The sequence below is a fragment of the Hemitrygon akajei genome, chromosome 16 (genome assembly GCF_048418815.1).
Source record: "Hemitrygon akajei chromosome 16, sHemAka1.3, whole genome shotgun sequence".
Lineage (NCBI taxonomy): Eukaryota > Metazoa > Chordata > Chondrichthyes > Myliobatiformes > Dasyatidae > Hemitrygon > Hemitrygon akajei.
This window is the reverse complement of record NC_133139.1, coordinates 24,356,730-24,377,528: the sequence shown is the minus strand read 5'-3', so window position 1 is coordinate 24,377,528 and position 20,799 is coordinate 24,356,730. Positions and strand designations below refer to the sequence as shown.

The following is a 20,799-nucleotide window of genomic DNA, read 5'->3' as shown; positions in this document are numbered from 1 at the left end:
AGACAACTGAAAAATACCATTATTGTAACCATTTACTATTCAACGACTGATGAGTACACCAGGTCTGCACTCCTTCGATCTTCTCAGATTAATGGTACTGATTAGTTTTTTTCAACATTCCTCAGTCAACTTTGCTGTCAACAGCCTTACTGGAGTTACAATCTCTATGATGGTTTGATACTCTGACTTCTCTGACCCTCAACTCCATCAGTATTTTATTGATAAACAAGAGTGCCAATGATTGCGTCCGTGAGTGCAATTCTATGCATCATCTACTATCAATTGTACAGAAGGCATAGGAAATGGATAATTTATTTCCTTCCTACCTTCAGGCATAGTCCGTGCACTAACGTAAGCTGCAACACTGCATCCTACATTTTTTGCGTCATGGTTGCATGCATGAATTTCAATTCGGTATCCTGAAAAATGATGCAAGTTGGAGATCACCAGAGACTCCTTCATCCACACTTCCTCTGATAACACTGGATACTCTTCCTCGAATGATCTTGTTGCTGATGCATTAGCAATGGGAGTAGGTGTAGTCAATTCTAGAATGCTGCTGTTTGACAGGGCTCCCAGTTCCCTGCGCTTCCGTGAAGGTCTAAAATCAAGAATGACAGTCAATTAGTAAATGGCTGGTAGATTAAAAATGCACGAAGCCGTAACTGAGAGTGCTTGGAATATTTTTGAAAAATTTATTAAGTTATACTTGGAATGCAGGCATTGCTGAAAAGGTTTGTATTTATTGTCCTCATTTTCATTGTTTGTGAAAATGGAAGAGCTTCGAGGGCACTTCAGGGGGTCACTAAAAATTTACCATACCACAGGTACATTGAAGTCACACCTTAACTACATCAGTTAAGAATAGCTTTGCTCCTCAATGGACAATTGTGAAGAACACTGTCCTTATTAGAACACTGTGATACTTTTACTGACAATGGTTATTTTGCTTCCCATTTGGTTTAACAGAACTCAACTTCTGAAACTGTCGTGGTGGGATCTGAACTATTACTCTCTGCATTCCCTGTCTCCAGCTATGGATAACAATCAAGTCAGGTATCCAGCATATTATCACATCTGGAAAAATACAGGACACCATCCATTTTTTGGGGAACAGGCACAGAACAACTGGGGGATGGTCTCTACTCTGTTTGATTGACACTGGACTACTTACGAAATAGCACTCATGGCTTCAAGGCTGTGTACTTACTTTTGTGAACTTCAGTTCTGAATGTTACTTGCTCACTTTTATTGTTTGCACTAATGTTTTCTGCACATTGGGTGTCTGACAGTCTTTTTTTAAAAAATGGGTTCTCTTGGGTTTGTTTTGTGGCTGACAGTAAGGAGATGAATCTCAAGGTTGTATATAGTATACACTGATAATAATTGTACTTTGAACCCAAATGACTTGATGTCTGAAGGATGGAGGCAATGCAAGGACACAGCCTCCCAACTGTTTTCATGTTTATCCTGCAGGTCGCACAAAGAACATGGATACAAGGATCTTGTGCTGCAGTTTCTCATTAGCTGCCCTAATCCATGACGTTTAAAACAAAGATTGTGTCAAAGTATGTTACCAGTGAATTTGACTTGCACAAACTCATTCCACATCACCAGCCACTTCTATTCATTTTTAATTGCTGTTAACTTGCCCCTTTCAGGATGCCAGGCAGTGCCATTACTGCAGCTGTGCTGAGTCAATGAGGGGACTTCCAGCAAGTGAAAACACAATAGCAAAGATGCAAGAGCACGAGTGGAAAAAAGCGGCACATTAAAGCCATTATACCCTGCAACAACTTAACCTGGCAAAAGTGATAATGGTCAAGTAATCCAATTGGATGAATAATATACTCATATCCAAACACTCTGTACGAAGAACACAGTAGCCTGGATATTTAAAAAGTTTAGAGCAGTTTTTGTACCCATGTTAAAGTGCTATAGGGTATAGATAAAACCAGGTCACAAATATGCATTGCAAAGTTACTTCACTGATGCAGCGTGCTCTTAAAACATAAAATAACTGGATGCCCAGTCTGTACTCAAATTTCGAAATCAAAAAAATACTTGAAAATGTTACTTGCTCAAGGATTATCAGTTGTATATACACATTAGGCAATGTGGTATTAACCTTAAGAGACAGCTGTGAACTTCATCAATGTCTCAATAGATAGCATCCAGCTCAGTGAGGAATTGGGCAGCAAATAGCTCAAGATACCATATTTAATCACCAGTAATTGAATGAGTTCAGGTTTATCAAGGGCATGAATGTTGGTTGGTGGTTTTGAGGGTGCAGGGAGAGAAGGAGAATGAAAAACCAATGAAAGACCCTACTCACAAATGCTAACCAGTATTACTTAGCTTATAAACTCCAGGATTGCGGACTAGAGAGGTGGGAAGCGGTATTAATTTTGATTGTCCAATCACAAATCACCATTCCAGAAAACAATTTTCAGTCTGTTTGCTTCATATCAGGAGCCTTCAAGTTAGAAGCACAACAAACTTCCAAACACTGACTGAACCATGCCTGAAGTCAATGCCAATCAAAAGAATGTAAATCTAACTCAGTCCTCCAATACACCAGGGTATAGAACCTAAGAGTAATCAGCACATAAAATTCCATTCATCAATGGATAAGGGAACTGCTTAAAGTTACATAACTTCTCATCATCAACTCTGAACTGTTTTTGGGACTGACAACAACTGCTCCAATTCCACATGGATAAACTGTCCTTAACCAGCAACCTAAGATCAAAAGATCAATCAAGTTATAGAAAGGACCAGGATTAAGCTGATTCTGTTCTACCATTCAGATAAAATCATACTAATCTGACAGTTGGCCTCAACAATAATCCCTCAAAATCTATTAGCCGAATCTTCTATACAGAGCTTCCTCAGTTAATGAAGGGACCCCTCATAATGCAAAAATTCACACTGAGGGAGGTGCAACAGGGCATAGCAGATGCCTTGCAAGATAAATCACAGCTTGTTAATCTCCTCCAAATAATAATGCAGCAAACCGTGTTTGTTTTAACAAGCTGAACCTTACAGATCAATCATCCACTGGTCACTGTTGTCAGATGCAGGAGGGCAAGTACTCAATAAAGGGCTTCCCCAACCAATTTTAAATAGTTTATTTCATAGATTTCCTATCAACCCAAACAAAAATAATACCAGTTTTCAGAGATTTCTGTGTTAACTGCCTCCAAATGTGCTTTCCTGTCCAGACATTTCAAATCTAATTTCCCGATGCACTTTAGCCAACTTTCCCTTCACGCCTAACTTAAGTTTACGATCCTAAGCTTTGGATATAGGCTTGTCACATTCAAACCGAATGTGAAATTCCAGCAGGTTATGATCACACCTTTGCAAAAGATCCTTCTTTACGAGATCACTAATTAATCTTGGTGTAGCTAATTGGATTTAAAGTGGCCTGTCTCTGATAGGGTCCACCCCTATCAAGCAAACTGTCTCGAAAGCATTCCATTAACTGTTCCTAACTTTGTTAATTTGACTTGCCAAATTATGAAATTATGAAAATTTCATCACCAATGGTTGTTGCATTACCGTCGTTGGAAGCTCCCTTGACATTGATCCATTATAATCATGTTTGGGGAACCGATACATTAATGAAGCAGCTCCCTTTTTCTCCGGTACTGATGATTCTACGCACAGCACCACTCTTTGAGCAATACATGCAACTCTTTGATTCATTGCTAAGTTTCATATGTCTCAATAGTAATCTACAAATTATGTTACTTCATCTTTTTTTAAATAGCATGAGAAAAAGATGTACATAGAACTATTAGAGGCTCAGTCTATAATAGGACCCAGGGACAAAGCTCTGTATGTGAGCTCACTGTTTACCGCACTGTTCCATTGATTTAAAAATGTCAATAGAATTTACAGATCATAAGGAACAAAATAAGATATGGTGGAATATTTCAAAAACACTTGGTTTCAGTTCTGGATTTTGAAGAAATTGGCCAGCTTCAGTCACACTCCAGCGGGTTCAACTGTAAAGAGACTGTCACGACTGGATGGGATTGACATCTGCTGGCAAATTCCTACTACACCAATATTCTGCTTGCATTCAAAAACAATCAGCGGTGACATGGAAAAAACTGTATACTGGCAGGTATACATCCCAGCAACTATGAGAGGTGGAGAGAATTGTTGTGCATTTTAGCGGACGCCTGAGAAGGAAGCAGCAGAAAGAAACATCTTATGTTTAACAAAAATGTTAGGAATTTGTAGCAGATCATCAGCATCTGCAAAAAGAAAAAGTGGATGAGTATTTTGGTTACTGACCACGCATTGATATTAGGTCTACACCTCAAATACCAACACATCGTTTAAGAAGCTGAGGGACGCATTTGTGGCTTGAGAACATTGTGCATATTGGGAACTCCAATGTACAAATAATTCCAGCCTGAAGTTTTCATTGTTTAAAAGGGCAGTTAGCTCTGTAAATATCAGTGGCAAAAAACATTCACTGGTTATACTTGTGCAGAACACATGATTATTCACAGAATAAAAAGCAAAAGCATAATTAATCGTTTTTCAAACAGAGGGCTTTCCAGAGCAGTTATATAATTAGGCTCATTTCTTTTGATTTCCTTTTTATAAATTATTGACAATTAAAAACACGGCCACCTGCACATCACCCAGCATGATTTCAGAAGCACATAACTCAGGCACTCCCTTACCTACTGTCCTTAGTACCACTCTCTTGAGGTGTAGGTCTGCAAAAGTAAAACATCACTTTAAACGAGTTTTGTTTTGAAAATATGGGCTGGGGGTTTGATTCCTGGGTGATTAAAGACTGTTTTTATTGCATTATATTTTTATTATTATTATTTTTGCAATCAAGTACAAGAGAAGTTGGAGTAAAAAACTCGTGCAAACATACTGCTCATCTACTAGCTTTTTTTTGTACTTTCTCAGAAACTTAAATTTGCATGGCCTTTCCGATATCTAAAAATATGAAATTTCAGTATCCTTGCCCTGTAGTCACATTCTGCACCTTACCAAATCAAGCTGGTCTGAGCTATAATATAAGAAAAATACATTTGCTAAGAGCTAGAGATCAGGCAGTGAGGAAAAACAACTTTAACTTATTAGCCATCTTTGTTTAACAAAATGGTTTTGTTTTATACATGTCCATAAGTAATTTTGCCCACAAGTAGGATAAATGTACAGAAATCATTCAAAATGGTAACCATATGTCCACAGTATTGTAATGACTGGCAGCAAAAGCAGGTAAGACTAGTCAGAAAAATCAATGACCAAGAGAGGCACAAAGAGATTGGTTCCGCCATTCGTAAGAATGATCAAATGTACATACATTGGACTTTTGAATTTAATACAAAGGGAGCTTACTCAATTAAAGTTCCTCAATGGATGGCTAAACCTGAATGTTTGGGGGGGGCAGGGGGGGAAGTGAGTGGTGTGTGAGTGAGAGAGAGAGGGAAAGGGGGGGGAGAGAGAGAGAGATAGATAGATTAATCTTAGATTGAGTTGAGGGATTCAGGACTTATGAAGAGCAACCAATCTGTGTTTTAGCTAACCCAGTCTTGGGCTTTTGCTGTTATCATATGCCATACCTAGATTGAAAAGACACCTCAATATCACAGCCCAATTCTTCTGTTTGTCCACTCTTAACCCAAGGCTTTCAGGATACATTGTGACTTCTGCCACAAAGTTTATAGGCAACTGATGCAAGGAAATGCCATTCAACCCCACTGGTCACACAATGCCCCATATTGTAAATATACGGCCTACTTTCTCTCCTGCTGAGTCTAAACCTCAGTAATTTTCCCTGCTCCTCTTCAGAATAGTTCAGCCCTCAGCTTGATGTCTCAACAGCACCCCTTCTCATCCAATCCCCCAGATTCTGTCACTCACCTATGCACTAAGAGCAATTTACTGTGGCCAATCAACCTACCAATCCACAATTCTTTGGAACATGGCTGGAAATCCACATGACCACAGGGAGAACGTGCAAACTCCGCACAGACAGTACCCGAGGTCGGTATTATGAGCAGGTCTCTGACCCTGTGAGGCAGTGGTTTTACCAGCCGCAACACTCGGTCACTTTTGGGATTTTGGGAGGGTGGGGTGAGGAAAGGGACTTGGTTTGTTGCTTTGTTGGTTAGTCCTAATGAAGGGTCTCGGCCCGAAACGTCGACAGTGCTTCTCCTATAGATGCTGCCTGGCCTGCTGTGTTCCACCAGCATTTTGGTTTGTTGCTATTGCTTTTTTGCTTGTTGTGTTCTGTGTTGTTTTGCCGAGCGTTGTGAGCATGCTATGCTGGTGCTGGAAAGTGTGGCGACACTTGCGGGCTGCCCCCAGCACATCCTTTGGTGTGTTGGTTGTTAACATAAACAAGGCGTTTCACTGTATGGTTCAATGCACATATGATAAATAAATTTGAATCTAAATCTGAATAAACTGCCATGTTATAAAATTACAGATAGTTTCAACTAACTTAGAGAAGTCAACATTAGCAGACACAGGACAAGGTTAAGCATCATCATCACTGCTTCTACAATCAAATCCGTTCCCTGCATCATTTATCTAAGGAAGCTGTTAAACAGATCATCCTGCACCATCTTTATATGCAGTAATATTCAATTTTATCAATTGGCTGCTGAGTGAATTTACTTTGGAAGAGTGAAAGAGTAACCACATAATGTGTTAGAATTTGGATGTGTTTTTTTTAGCCAATGATGTTATTTCTTCCCAGATTAGTCAGTGGACCAGTCATAGAGTTATGCAACAGAGTCCTTCAGCCCAACTAACCTGTGCTGGTTAAGATGTACATCCCAGACAGTCCTTTTTTCCTTGTTTGGCCCATACTTCTCTAAACCTTTTCTATTCATACATCTGTCTAAATGTTTCTTGAACATAGCAGTTGTATCTACCTCTTCAGCTTCCTCTGGCTGCTTGTTCCACATGCCCACCAATCTCTAGCTGAGTTGCCTCTATTATAGTAAACCTAAACCTCAAGCTTTCGACTTTCCTACCTTGGGAAAAAGATCATGACCATTTACCCAATCCATGCCCCTCATGATCTTATAAACTTCCATATGGTCACCCATCAGCTCCTACAGTCTTAGAGAAAAAATGCCTCAGTTTGGCTGGCCTTTTCTTGTAAGTCAAACATTCTAGTCCCAGTAAAAAAAAAACACTTGGTATGCTTTAGCTACAAGCGTACCCAGAGATGGCCAACAACATCCAACCTATAATTGCTCCAGGGCATGCACTAATGTAAAAAAAATGTCATAGTAAGGGAGGTCATTGTTTATTGATCTCTCATTACAACCTTTTGGCTGCTGTTTAACTCACTGGCAAAACACAAGTTTAGCTTTAGAAAGCAAAAATGTGTTAGAAATACTTCAGGTTTCTATGCCTTCACTCTATGAAGAAAAGGACTTAATATAGCTGAAAACTCAAAAAACAAGTCAATACATAAAGTGCTTTGAACTTCTGCTGGTTTCCTAACACAAAGTGGATGCTGAGCGTGATAGAGTGGTGAAAGGAAATTTTCAGCACTGACTCTGAAACCTTTATTGAAATAGGGTATTAAGGATGCTGACTGATGGGTAAATAAAACTGAGATATTATGTTGCCTGAGTCCCTCCAACACCTTGTGGGCGTTGTTCAAGATTTCCAGCATCTGCAAAACTTCTGGTCTTTATTAATGTCAATGTCAGATTACTCCACTATTTCCCAAGATAATGGCTATTCACTTTTTAGCAATGAATACTTCATTTCCTGAACATAAGGGAAAGTGCAGTGGTTAAGAGAAGGGGAGGGACCACAAAAGAAATTCAAAGTAGAAAATGCAAAATGATTTAAATTCAAAGACCCAGTTGCAAGCTCCAAAGCCTTTGGCACCAATATTAGGATTCAAGGAGGTAAAAGTCAGACAGAGTGTTTCAAAAGCCAAGAAATCTGGCATTATTTAGATGTCCTATCTACTTACACAATGTATTCAAACTGTGCAAAACACTGAAAAAATTACTTTGCATAGTGTTTTAGTTTGAACAATTTCATCTGCATAAGGGAAAATTGGCAAAATGTCTTCTGTTATCCTTCATTAGAAAACTGCCAGAGGGCAATTTGACTTTTTCTCTTGTGTGCATTTATGAAGCTGTTATAGAGTCACAGAGTGATACGGTACAGAAACAGGGCCTTTGGAACAACGAGACTACACTAACCATCAAGCACCCATATTCACTAATTTTGCACTAATGCTATTTTATTCTCCCCACATTCCCACCAAACTCTAAATTCTACCATTGACCACTAGGGACAATTTACATTGGCCACTTAACTTTCCAACCTTCATGTCCGAGATGTGGGAACTGGAGCACCCGAAAACGCTTACTGTCACAAGGGGGCACAATAACACTAGAAACAAAGCAATCCAGATTAAGGATCCGTAGAAGTTGTGACAGGAGCAATCGACTGATTTTGTTTCCTTTCCCCTCAGACACTGCTTAAATGAGAATTTCCTCTATTATCTTTTATTCCATATTAAAGAGCAAAGTAAGTGACAAACTGAATAAACTTCTAGATACTGAGCATTGGTAAAATTATTGAGTTATCTGTCCAAGATGCACGGAACTGCTTCAAAAATTCATGCCATGAACATAGGAGACTTTCACCCAGAAACAGTCCAAAGATTCTGAATCAATTCATAAACATCAGCGGTGGAATAGAAAGTGGTCTTGGGTGATGGTGTTAAATGCTTGAGACTACTAGATATACATCCTATCTGACACTGAGCTCCATAAGACAACAAGGCTAGCATATTAGGCAGGACCTCCAAAGATAGTTAATATGATATGGAATTCTTTGTGTCTCCTTCTACTCTTTAAAGGTTTGAAGAGTAAAAAGGGTTTCTGCCCTTGCATTACCTGATCATGAAAACCTCATTGTGCAGGTAGTTTTCGAACTTCTTCTGAAAGGCGGCCTCCTCAGCTTCCCTTTTGAGCTGTGACTCTGTTTTCGGACAGGCGCAGCATTCACCTAAATCCTGACAAACATCAGTCTGGTTTTGCTTCTGGACATCTTCAGTTTCACTGTGAGTCGTAGATGCTCGAGATGGCAACTTTAATCCTAATGGACAGGGATCAAAAAATTTGTTGTTATTCTGTCCAGCTGGTTAACTGAAGCTGTATTGTACCCAAAGCACCTCTGTTTCAGAGCTGAGCTGTGTTGTTACAAGGATTCGTTGCAACCACTGTATCAGTAGTGGTGTCTTCACCTTTTTATCTTCCTTTATTTTATAAATAGTGAGCTAAAATCCAGATAGGCAAGTTGCATTGCCCAACAGGAACTTACAGATCATCTTTCACATGAGACTACATAATGGAGCTTTAGTCAGTATTTCAAAGAGAATAGGTATAAAACCTCAATATTCATCAGCACTTTACAAAAGTACTTTTCTATTTCACGGCTGAACACTTTCCTCCTCTGCTTTGGTGCTCCAAGGTCAACTAGAAAATCAGAGATTGAACTAGGATTTTCTGGTCTACGTGGCAATCTACCAGCTACCAACTTACTGAGGAAGCAAGGCAATCTCATACAATTGTGTTGACTCTGTCAATCCCAGTTTAGATCCATGATAGCAGACTCAAGAGTCAAGACTGGAGATCAGACTCCCTCAGTGGATGTGAATTCAAAATCTCTGCTGATACTGTAGTACTAACTCCAAATGCTACACAGCTCACAAAGTTATAAGTCATGAAAGTGCTCTGCATGATTGGGTTCTTTGGGCTCACCAATGTCCTTGATGATCTGCACTAATCATATTTGTATTCATGAGGATCATATCCTTCTATGCTTTGCCTATTTAAGTGTCTTTGAATTGTAATTACTGTTCTTGGAGAAAAGTACAGGAACAAACCTGCAGAATGCAAGCTCTTATATAGCAATTAAATAATACATTGTTTTAGGTGTTGGTTGAGAAATGAACAGTGGCTTGGTCAACAGAGAAAGCTTCCTTGTTTGAAATGAACTATAACCATAAGATTTTTATGGCTAACTAATAGGGGAAAAAATGAGCCACTGACAATTCAGGACAACTTAATGTGTGTGACTTTTGTTTAATAGGTGATCTCTGCAATGGGGTTCAACTCACAGCCTTCTCATGCAGATCTGAGTGCGCTGTCTGGCATAAAACTTGACATAATTCCCCATTGTTTTACTGTGACTGAACAAGTTCACCTTTTATTAGATGAGAGTACAAGTTTTTGATTGTGTCTCTGCTAAAGCAGCTGACTTTAAAAAAAAACGGATGCTTGGAACACAGGAAGTTGGAAAGGGAGCAGAGTGGTAGATGCATCAGTGAGAGGAGTCAATATCAGGACCAGGTCCATCAGAGTACACCCTGATGCTACTTACCCTTCTGGCAGTAATCAAACTCATACAGCTCACTGTCCTCCGGCTGCTGCTGCCAGAACACCAGGTAGTGGGTGATGTTACCATTAGGGTCTGTTGGAGGCTTCCACTTCAAGATGATCTGGGAGGAGGAGTTGGAAACTGATATTGGATCCAGTGGCACTGAAGGAACTGGAATACATAACAGGAGCAATTCAGAATCCTTGCAAGTTGACGTATTTATCAGCAGTGATGGGGAAGAAAAGACTTTATGGGCTTCCCCATTTGCCTCACATATGAAATTACATCATTAACAAGGGCAGCTCTCTCCAAGCAGAATAACACAGTAAATTCAAAAGAGTAAACTAGCAAGGATGAAATTTAAGCTCTGAGAACTTGTGAAATAAGTATGGATAATGAGAAACCAGCATAATCAAAAACATACATCTGCTTCTACTGGCTACATGGACTGAATTTCAATGGCATGAGGGTTTACATTTAGTTCACAAACTGCAGTTTGTGCTCTTTCTCAGTAACAAAGGTTTGAGCAAAACAAACAGAGATACACTGAAACACCTCTGATGTTTTGTGTTAGAGGGGACTCAGATGTTAAGATGAGGAAAGAAATGCTTGCTGTCAAAAGCTGCTCTGCTCTGCAACAAACCTGAAAGGTTAACAGATCAAGATGGCAGCACGCCTGATAGCAGTGGCTTCTATGAGGAGTTATTTTCTTTTAATAAAACATTTATGATTGAAAGATCCTGCTGGACATTAATAACTTAAAAATACTATAGGTCTAACCCATCAGCGGGCTGCTTGTTGGCAGAGAAACTGAAGGAGCTGGACTTGGTACGGAGAGTGCTGCTGTCTGCATCAGTGGCAGAATTGACAGTGTGCGAAAGCGGCGTGCAGTCTGACAGCAAGTGATTGCCTCCGACACTTTTCCTGTGATTGCAAGACCCAGTTGGACATTGTTACTGTGGGAACGCTGCAAGTCCAATTCACTGATTTATTGGCGGACAGCTGGAGAGCTGCATGGCCTCGGTCGTGGTGAGGACTTGGCCGCAAGCCGTGGTATTGCCCTTTTATAGCTGCCCAGGAGAGAGGTGTCCCAGAGGCGGTATGGCATGGTGTTCATGCTGGAGTTGGTGCTGCCCCCCTCTCCAGTGTTCACTCAACAGAAGGCAAGCTGTATCGTGTTCAACTGCAGACTATTGCAAGATTCATGGACTCAGGGTCTTGGGCTCTTTTTTTTTGTGTGTGACTGTATTTTACCGATATCTTGTATGTGTTATATTACCTTGTGCCGAGTGTGTTGATACTGTGTTTTGCACTTTAGTCCCTGTATAATGCTGCTTCATTTGGCTGTATTCATGGGTGTTCATCTATGGTTGACTGAAAATTAAACTTGAACTAAGGTGCAAGCGATGACGGGCTAAAAAAAAAACTGGGCTCCACTAAACAACTGAAAACCAAACAAAAACCTGCAGTTACAGTAACTCTAAAATAAAAACCAAAATATGCTGGAAATACTTGGTGGGTCTGTTCTGATGAAGTGTCTTCAACCTGAAACATTAGCTGCTTCTCATTCTACAAATATGGCCTGGCCTGCTGAGTACTTCCAGCAAAATTTGCTTTTATTTTGGATTCCACCGTGTCTGACTCACGGCACTCAATGAGGTGAGTTCAAATCCTATCAAGATAATGATTTAATAGAATAAATTTTGAATAAAACTAATATCAGAAATATTCAACCACTGTGGTACCTATTTGGTCCTATAATGTTCTTTAGCAATCTAAATATGCAGTCTTTACCAAGTGTAATTATTAGTGACTCAAAACCCCGAAAGCTCTTAAGCATAATTTGAAAAGACTGAGCAAGCCACTCACATCAATTTGGGCAATAAATGCTGAGGGATAACAGAAACATGCACTCGGAGATCCTGAGGATAAGGTGTTGGAGTTGTTATTTGTGGAGATATCCATTCCTCCTTAGGTGGTCCATCGGATAACTTGTTCCCACTCTAGTTCTAGAGAGGCTGAAGGGCCACAAGTGGATCCCCAGACTCTGTCAAAGACAGGGCGGGTGGTACTTTGGTTGGTGGGTGGTTTGAAATGAGCAGGCAGACAGAGTCTTAGTGCCCTCAACTAAAGGGTAATTGGTGTGTCCCTCAAACCAAGTGCTCAAATTGAAAAGAAGAAAAAATAATTCACCTTTTGAAATAGTTACAACCTGATTTACAACAGCTATAGCACAGACATCAAGAGCCATACTTTGTCTAGAAGAGAATTAGGAGGGTGTATGAAGATATAAATGCCTGTTTTAAAAATCAAACGTTAACTTTTCATTTATTTCTTAAATTTTATAATATTTATCATCAATGAAGAAAGTGTACAGTAATTCAGAAAGCCGAGCTGGTTGAGCTGATGATTTTCTCTCTAAGGCAACCAGGGGTATTGGAAAAGGCTAAGCTGTAGGTCTACTATGTCTACCCTGAAGGGAGGCTGCAAGTATCAATTGTTTTCATAACGAATGTGGACATAGAAATTTATAATGGTAAATAGCAGATAGCACATCCAAGCAAGTAAAATGATGGACAACTATGTAAATTAGTTCTATAAAGTATTAACACATACTGCCTGCTGTGGTGCGAATGTAGACAATGTCACTTTTGGCTCCATGATTGTGCCTCTCATCACTTATTGTGAGTAGGGTCTTGACAAAGATTGCATACTGCGTCCAGGGTTTGAGGCCGAGAAGCAGTGACCCTGGATTAACCAATTTCCCATCTGCTCGCACAGGAGGTTCCACATCTACCACCTTCCAACTGTTTGTTCCACAGGCATCTTGCCCTTCAAATTCAGTCACGTTCTGGTAAGGCCTATTTCAGGGAAAAAACCACAAATATAGAGACAAACCGATTAACCTGCTGCCAACAGGACATTTTGTTCATCACCTACTGCTAACCTGGATAACCTGCCTGTCATCCCTCAAGTTACAAACAACACTGGGAAGCTGACATCTGTCTGCCCACACAAATTACCCCTGAGAAAGTGACAGGGTTATGCCTTCTTTAACCACCACAATCAATGTCTTGAAGGCACTCCCATTAGATGGGAAGTTCCAGAATTTTGATCCAGTGGCTTTGAAAAGATTTTATGTTTGACGATTGCAATTTACTGGTATACCGATACACCAACGCTCCCTATCCTTCTTAGTGTTGGTAATGATTCTTTTTAAGTAGTTTCAGTGTCTCTACTGGGAAATACACACTGCAGGTCAGGTAAACCAAAAGAAGAGGGGATAGACATAAGGGGGTGGAGAATTTGCCTCATTATTGGGGTTATTTGATCCCAGAGACTGTTGTACTTCTTAAATGCTGTTGGGGCCTCACTTCAGTTGACATGCTTTCACACTAAGATGCCTTGCAGGAGATTTTGAGGTCAGAGGTGAGCCACCTGCTACAGAATAGCTAGCCTCTGTTGTAATAGCTAAGACATTTATTGCCTAATTTTGTATGGTATCTGTTCAGTTACTGGGAACGAAAGGCTCAGGAATGTTTATTACAGTAATCCTGTGAAAACATCAAAGGGCATTTTTGCTTCTTTTTTGAGGTTTAATCAGCTTTATTTGTTGTGTTAACATTTGGACAGGTCTTAAGAGTTGGTGTTCTCATGCATTTGTCTACATTACAGGTTTCAGACAGTTTTGGTGAGTTGCTGATTGCATTCTCTTAAGCAGTGCACACTGCTGCCACTAAACAGCCTACACTACACTGCATACACAAATGGGTATTCCCATTACTAATTATTTTCGTAAACTAAACCAAGTATAATGGAAAAAGATGCATGGTGCTGTTGTGAACAGTTTGTACCCAGATTGTTAAGCAAAATGAACAGAGAATAACATACATATGATACTTTTTTGCAATAGGGTAAAGGCCACTGAGCCTACTTCAAATGATCTTTTGTTTCCCATCCATTTCTTTCGTCAACTACACCCTCACATCTTTTGTCAAGGAAAATTAAAAATGAGCAAAGAATTTGGACTGGTTTTAATTGCCAAGAGCAAGAGCTGTGATTACTGGCAGGAACACTATTCTTTCCTCCATGAACATTGCTGACTGCACAACCACCCAAAGAATGCTCAAAACAGACATTAAAAAAAAACCAAAGAAATGAAAACTGCATACCCAAGTACATTGTATTTTAATTTTAAACAGCATGTATTACTCTATGTACAGATAACTCAAAATGATACTTACGCCTCCTTGAAGAATACCATGAAACCCAAAAGGTCTCTGAAGTCTGGCGGCCAAAAGGGCTGCCACTTCAACACAATCTTATCAGTTGTAGTTTTATTGTAAACAAACTTCAAGAGCTGGGTTTCACCTATGCATGGACAGGAAAAGAAATTTTCCATTAGTTTTTTTGTTTCTCAAACTATTTGGAAATTGCTTTTGAGCATGACGTAGCTTCCCACCCAACTAAAAATCCTCCAAATATGAATTGCCACTTAGTCAAAAGATAAGAGGATCTCAGTGCATGCAACTCAAAGTAGGACAGATGGGATCCTAAAATAGATGTAAAAAGAATGAATAACTGTGCTATAAAATATATTTAAGTGTATAACACAGGAGCACAGAACAAGAAATTAACAAACATCAGTGCAAATATTACTTGCATTACTTTGACAACTGACATCCAGGAGAGAAAATACAGATCAGTTAAGCAAAAACACATTCTAGCAGGGCTCAGGCAGGATATAGAACCTCTGAACACCAGTGTTTGCTAGAAATGACTTGAAATCCATGAGCCCAACAAAGTAACTTGTTGGATATACCTATGTATTAGTTTGGTCTGTATTGGGAGTTATTAGAAGAACAATTTGACTTGTGCCATAAAGATTAAAATAATGGCAATCTGTGAGTGTGAATATTATCACCAAAACAGATTACCTCGTGACATATTATTGTTTATGGAAACATGCTGCACCCAGAAGGGCTGCTCCATTCCTCCACAATACATTAATGATGCTGATTTGCAGCTGTGTTTGTTTACATACATTACATCAATCGAGCCAATTATAAAGTCAGGTAATGGAATATATTACCAAGAAAGATGACTAACATACACCATAGTGTAAACTGCAAATCCTAGGTGTCAATGCACAATTTGCTACCATCATAAAGTAGCAACAGGATTTAGTGGATTTACTGGGATTTGGTTTGCTACAACTCAAAAGCAGTGTAGTCAAAGACCACAGATCTAACTTCTGAAATTTACCACCAATTAATATGTCAGGGCAGGATATATAGAACTTTATGAGAGAACTTGTTTCCTTGCACTGAAAGTCCCTTATCCACTTTAACTTGTTACAGAGACTTCCTGGCCTGTCACTGGGTCTTCCTTTCAGGTAGCAGGTACAATTTTCTCTTTACACAAGATACTGACTATCCATTTTTTTCCTGGAACTTTCCCTTTTGCTTGTGCCTTAAGGTTGTGCTTTTCTTTCTTTGTTCCTTACTTGGCTAGTTCTGAGAAAGCTTTTACTGTCAGTACCTTCAGGCAAAGCCAGCCTCAATCACCACATGCTATCCTGAAGGTAGATAAGTTGGGGTTAACACTGTTAATTTGCTTGGAGAGTATATTTGCCGAAGTCTTTATTGAGGTTCAACTTGTACATATAGAATTTGGTGTCCACATTGGATACACTTCTTGTCAAACAACAGCCCAAAACATTTATTCTCACAGAATCATTCCATGGAGATAATACTCCAGACTCCTTCATCACAATCATGGGCATGGCTTCTCCCAGGGACAAGATAGACTCAACCAGCAAAGGAAGCACAGTGATATAAAGGTGGGACAGCGTTGCCCAAACTGTCTATTTTCAATTATCAGCAAAGTGGAAGAAGCTACTGTGACTGAACCACTAGCAGTCTTCAATCACAAAAAAACCCATTTAACAATGCAGTTTGGATTTAGCCAGCGTTGCTCTGCTTCAGACCTCATTACTAGCCTTGGTTCAAACATGGACTACGATTTGAATTCCAGGTGTGAGGTGAAATTGACTGTCATTGACTTGAAGGCAAAATTTGACCGAGTGTAGCAAGGTGTCCTGGTAAAGTTAGTGTCAACTGGGAAAAATGGGAAAAATGGGAAAAAAAACTGCAGTAAATGGAATCATGCCTCACAAAAAGGAAGATGGCTATGGATGATCAATCATCTTAGCCTAAGGACCACAAGACTCCAAGACATAGGAGCAGAATTAGCCCATTTGGTCCTTTGAGTCTGCTCTGCCATTTGATCACCCTCCAGTTTGCTCAATACAAAGCTGTCTGTCCATGACGTACATTGCAGACCAGGACCTTTCAGTAACCAGGACTAAATGGTGAGGGACGGACCAAAGTTTGGCGCAAACTGTCGCACAAAAGGTTCTATGAAAGCCTTCCTTTTATTCAAATCCATGCAAGTGGAAACTAAGTTAAAATCTTACGAATGTATTGCTCATGGAAACCATGTGAATAAACTAACATTGAGTTAATCTTGTAAGCAAATGTATTGTGACTGGTGACAATTAATGTATTTTACTGAAATGACTATTTAATGATAAAATTCTTGAAATTTTATTAGTTATTATATATTTTTTAGAACAAAACATGCAGATGGGTAGCTTAACAAAGTTGGAGTTGGTCTTTGCAGTTGTAGATATTGAAATGGAATCAGATTAGAATGCTAACAAGTTTGCAAATGCTGGATTATATAATCAAGATTTACACACCCTGCTCAGGAGTGATTTTATTGGGGATTTTATCATTTTGAGAGGAATTTAAGGGGTAAAGAGATAAAAACATGTTCATACATTCTGATTGTGAGATTGTGAGAACTATTGGTAAGGCTGACGCCTTTAGCAATCTTTGATAGTTACTCAGAAAGTGCTGAACCAGTGCAATCCAAGACGCGATCGTAACTACCAATATTGTGAATTCCAGAACTTTAGATTATTTTTCAGATCAGGACGGTACGTGTTAACTGAAGGGGAGCTTCACTTGGATCCAATGCCTTGCTATTCTGTCAACACTTGCTTCTTCATCATCTGACTTTATTCACTTTACCTTAGCAGCTATACCTTCAAGCTATGAAGAATTCAAGTTCTTGGAATCTCTGCCTAAACTTCTCTATCCCTTTGAAAATAAAATATCTGCAGTTGCCAGAAATCTGAGGTAAAACAGAAAATGCTGGAAACACTCAGTAGGTGACACAACATGTGTCAAATAAAATAAAGGTTAACACTACAGATTGAAAGCCCTTCATCAGAACGTTACAACTGAAATCAACCATTTGAAGTTATAGAGAAGCCAACAAGACACTAGCTTGATCTCTCACTTTTCCAATTCTTTTGATGTTGAACTGAAACATTAATTCTGTTTCTCTTTCTACAAATGCTGCCTGACTTGCTGACTGCTTCCAGGAGTTCCTGTTTTTTTTTCGATGCTGTTTTGCCAATCTTTTTTTTAAACATGTGTTTCTGTGACCAAATGGGTGTTACATGTTGTTTGATAACACTCCCAAAAAGCATCTTAGGGGATTTTGCTACAGTTACAGCACAGCGTATAAGCTAGTTATGTGATTGTTATTCCTGGAATCAAAGAAAGAGACTCGGAGAGGATAACTGAAATTTGTGGAGAAAAATTTTAAACAACTTATATTGCAGGCTTTAAATAAACACTTATCATCTGTATTCACTAAGGAACAAGGTATTGTTTTGGAAATTTCAGCTGGGATGGTAAAATTCTAAAATAACGTTAGTTAAAATGGAGACGGTATTAGATGATAGTGTGTATATAATTATGAGAGCAATTTCTATCTACCCCATCCGCTATCTATGGAGAGATGTCCAAGACAGGCAGCATTGGTTTAAGGTGATTAGAAGGAGGTTCGTAGGGGTTCTGAGAAAGAACGTTTTCCACCCAGGGGTAGTTGGAAGTCTGGAACTCAGAACCTGAGAAAGCAATTAAGTCATATTGTCTCACAACATTTAAGCAGCTTTTAGACAAGCACTTGAATTGCTAAGGCATAGTAGGGATGAGTATAGTAGGTGCTTGATGGTCAGCATAAACAATGGGCCTCAGAACTTGTTTCTGTGCTGTATGGTTCAAAGATTAACTGCTCATATATATCTACACATCTTATTTTTTTGAGGCCTTTCAGGATGTAACAAGCAGATTTGATAGAAGGGACTCTCCAATGCTGATTACTTAACATAGAAAGAATAATCCACATTAATATTATCAAAAGATAATACTCGCAACTTAACCACAGAAAATCAAAAAAACAGTATGTTGTTTAGTGTGTGATTATTAAACAAAGACCCCATCACCTATAAAGATTTAATATTATGATTTAAAAATCTCACATGATGCCTGGTCTCCATTAGTTTTTTGCGCAATATCCATTTTTTGTTGTCGCCCTTTGGTTCCTGTAGCCACTTCCATCTTGTATATTTCGGACAAGCACAGCTTGGGGTTGTAGTGGAAAAACATTTTGCCCTGGGTAATAGTCAGGTTGTGCTTGTCCCAATCCCACAGCTGCTGCAAGTTTTGATTGTCCAATACGTAGAAGGAATAATTCCTGGATGTCAAATATAAAAGCAGAACAAACATGGAAAGTAAATACAAATTCTTATTTAAATTTGGAAGAGAAAAATAAAAAATAAACATACAATTTCTTTGTGGACTATTAAACAAAGGAACACCTGGTAACATGCCATGCAGGTGCAAATCAGAAATGTCATCTATCATTATTTTGTATGAATATATTTAGAAATTCCCACCCAAACCATTCAGACTCTCCACTTCCCTCTCCTACTTCATAGCTCTCTGTAAATAGAAATCTATTTTCAGGACCAAACTTTGGATCAACCCTCCAAATGCCACTTCTTGCTAGATGTGCATACATTTCAGTCCATTTACATTTCATTGAAACATTTTAGGCTACACCGTACTGTGCAAAAGTTGTAGGGTCATAAATGTTCCTGAACCTGGTGATGTAGGACCCAAGGGTTCTGTACCTCCTGCCTACATCATAACAGATGAATGAACTAGCTGTATAATTTAGTGAACCGGGAATCCATATTCTCTAGTCTTCCTTTGGGTTTAGCTCTTATTCAAATCCACCTATTGCAAGTACCTCATGTACTACTGCAATATACGTTAAAAATCACATGATAAAACAGGACCAGAAATAGCCCACCTGTCCTCAAGCCTACTTCCTCATTCAAAATGATTCTGTCTGACATAACCCAGCCTCAACTCCTCTCATGTTAGTTCCCCAATTACCCAATTCCTTGATCCAATTACCCAATGTATTTACCTCAACTTTATATACTTCTAAAGATCCAGCCTCCATAATTTCTGGGGAAGAGAATTCCAGGGATTCATCACCCTCTGAGAGAAGAATTTTTTATGCATCTCAGTTTTTAATACCCAGACCCGTATTTTGTAACTGTGGTCATTAATTTCCAAGTCATGCCCTCTTAGAGTCATAAATGTTTCAACACATTATTCTAGACGCTCCCCCCCAAAAAAAATCCATTCTAATTAGTTCCTTGATAGGATAATCCTTTCATCCCAGTAATTAGCCTGATGAATCTTCTTTGGACTGCCTTCAATGCTACTATATCCCATCTTAGGCAAAGAGGCTAAAATTCTGAAGAGAACTCCAGGTATGGCCTCAGCAATGTCCTGTACAATTGCAGCAAAAGTGTACAATTTCTAAACTCCAACACATATGCAACAAAGGCCAATATAGCTTTTATCTTTTTAACAGCTTATACTTTGCTGCCAATTTTGTTGTGATTTGTCCACAAGAACATCTACAGCTCTCTGAACTTCACTCATCAGCAATCTCCCCATTAGATAAATAATCCACGTTTTGATTCCTCCCCCCTGAAATGCGCAACCTCACACTTTTCCACATTAAACTCATTTTGGTAAGTTTTCACCAGTTTAATCAAACTATATATATGCTGTTGCAAGATCACAATATCCTCATCAGTTTACCCTTTCACCAAATCAACTTCTCTATGATTGGCAAACTTGGATACTTTGCATTCTGTCCCTTCTTCCAGGCAATTAGAACATCGAATTAGTAAATAAATGAAGTTCAGGAACTCAGCCCTGGGGTAATCTTTGCAAATCCAGATATACTACATCTACAGATTCTGCTCCATCGAATCTGCATGTTAGATCGTGAAAGAATTTAGGCAAAGTTGTCAAACATGATTCACCTTAAATACAGCCATGTTCAATGGCTTTGATATATTAAACTTTCCTAAATGGTTAGCTATTTTTTCTTTGACTACTGGTTGTAGCATCCTGTCAACATCAGATGTTAAACTAGCTGAAT

The 20,799-nt window shown here is 39.1% G+C and overlaps 1 protein-coding gene across 2 annotated transcripts in view; it reads right to left on the bottom strand.

Annotated features, from left to right (window-relative positions):
* LOC140739834 (insulin receptor-like) overlaps positions 1 to 20,799 on the bottom strand; it is a 217,277-nt gene that overhangs the window by 27,683 nt on the left and 168,795 nt on the right. The window contains exons 6-12 of one of the 2 annotated variants that reach the window (XM_073068421.1): positions 18,809 to 19,023; positions 14,655 to 14,781; positions 13,027 to 13,271; positions 10,414 to 10,581; positions 8,925 to 9,126; positions 4,707 to 4,742; positions 327 to 601 (exon numbers count right to left, since the gene is read on the bottom strand). In XM_073068421.1, the coding sequence (XP_072924522.1) occupies positions 327 to 601; positions 4,707 to 4,742; positions 8,925 to 9,126; positions 10,414 to 10,581; positions 13,027 to 13,271; positions 14,655 to 14,781; positions 18,809 to 19,023 (1,268 nt within the window). The remainder of the gene's footprint in view (positions 1 to 326; positions 602 to 4,706; positions 4,743 to 8,924; positions 9,127 to 10,413; positions 10,582 to 13,026; positions 13,272 to 14,654; positions 14,782 to 18,808; positions 19,024 to 20,799) is intronic. The other variant, XM_073068422.1, reaches the window with a different exon arrangement.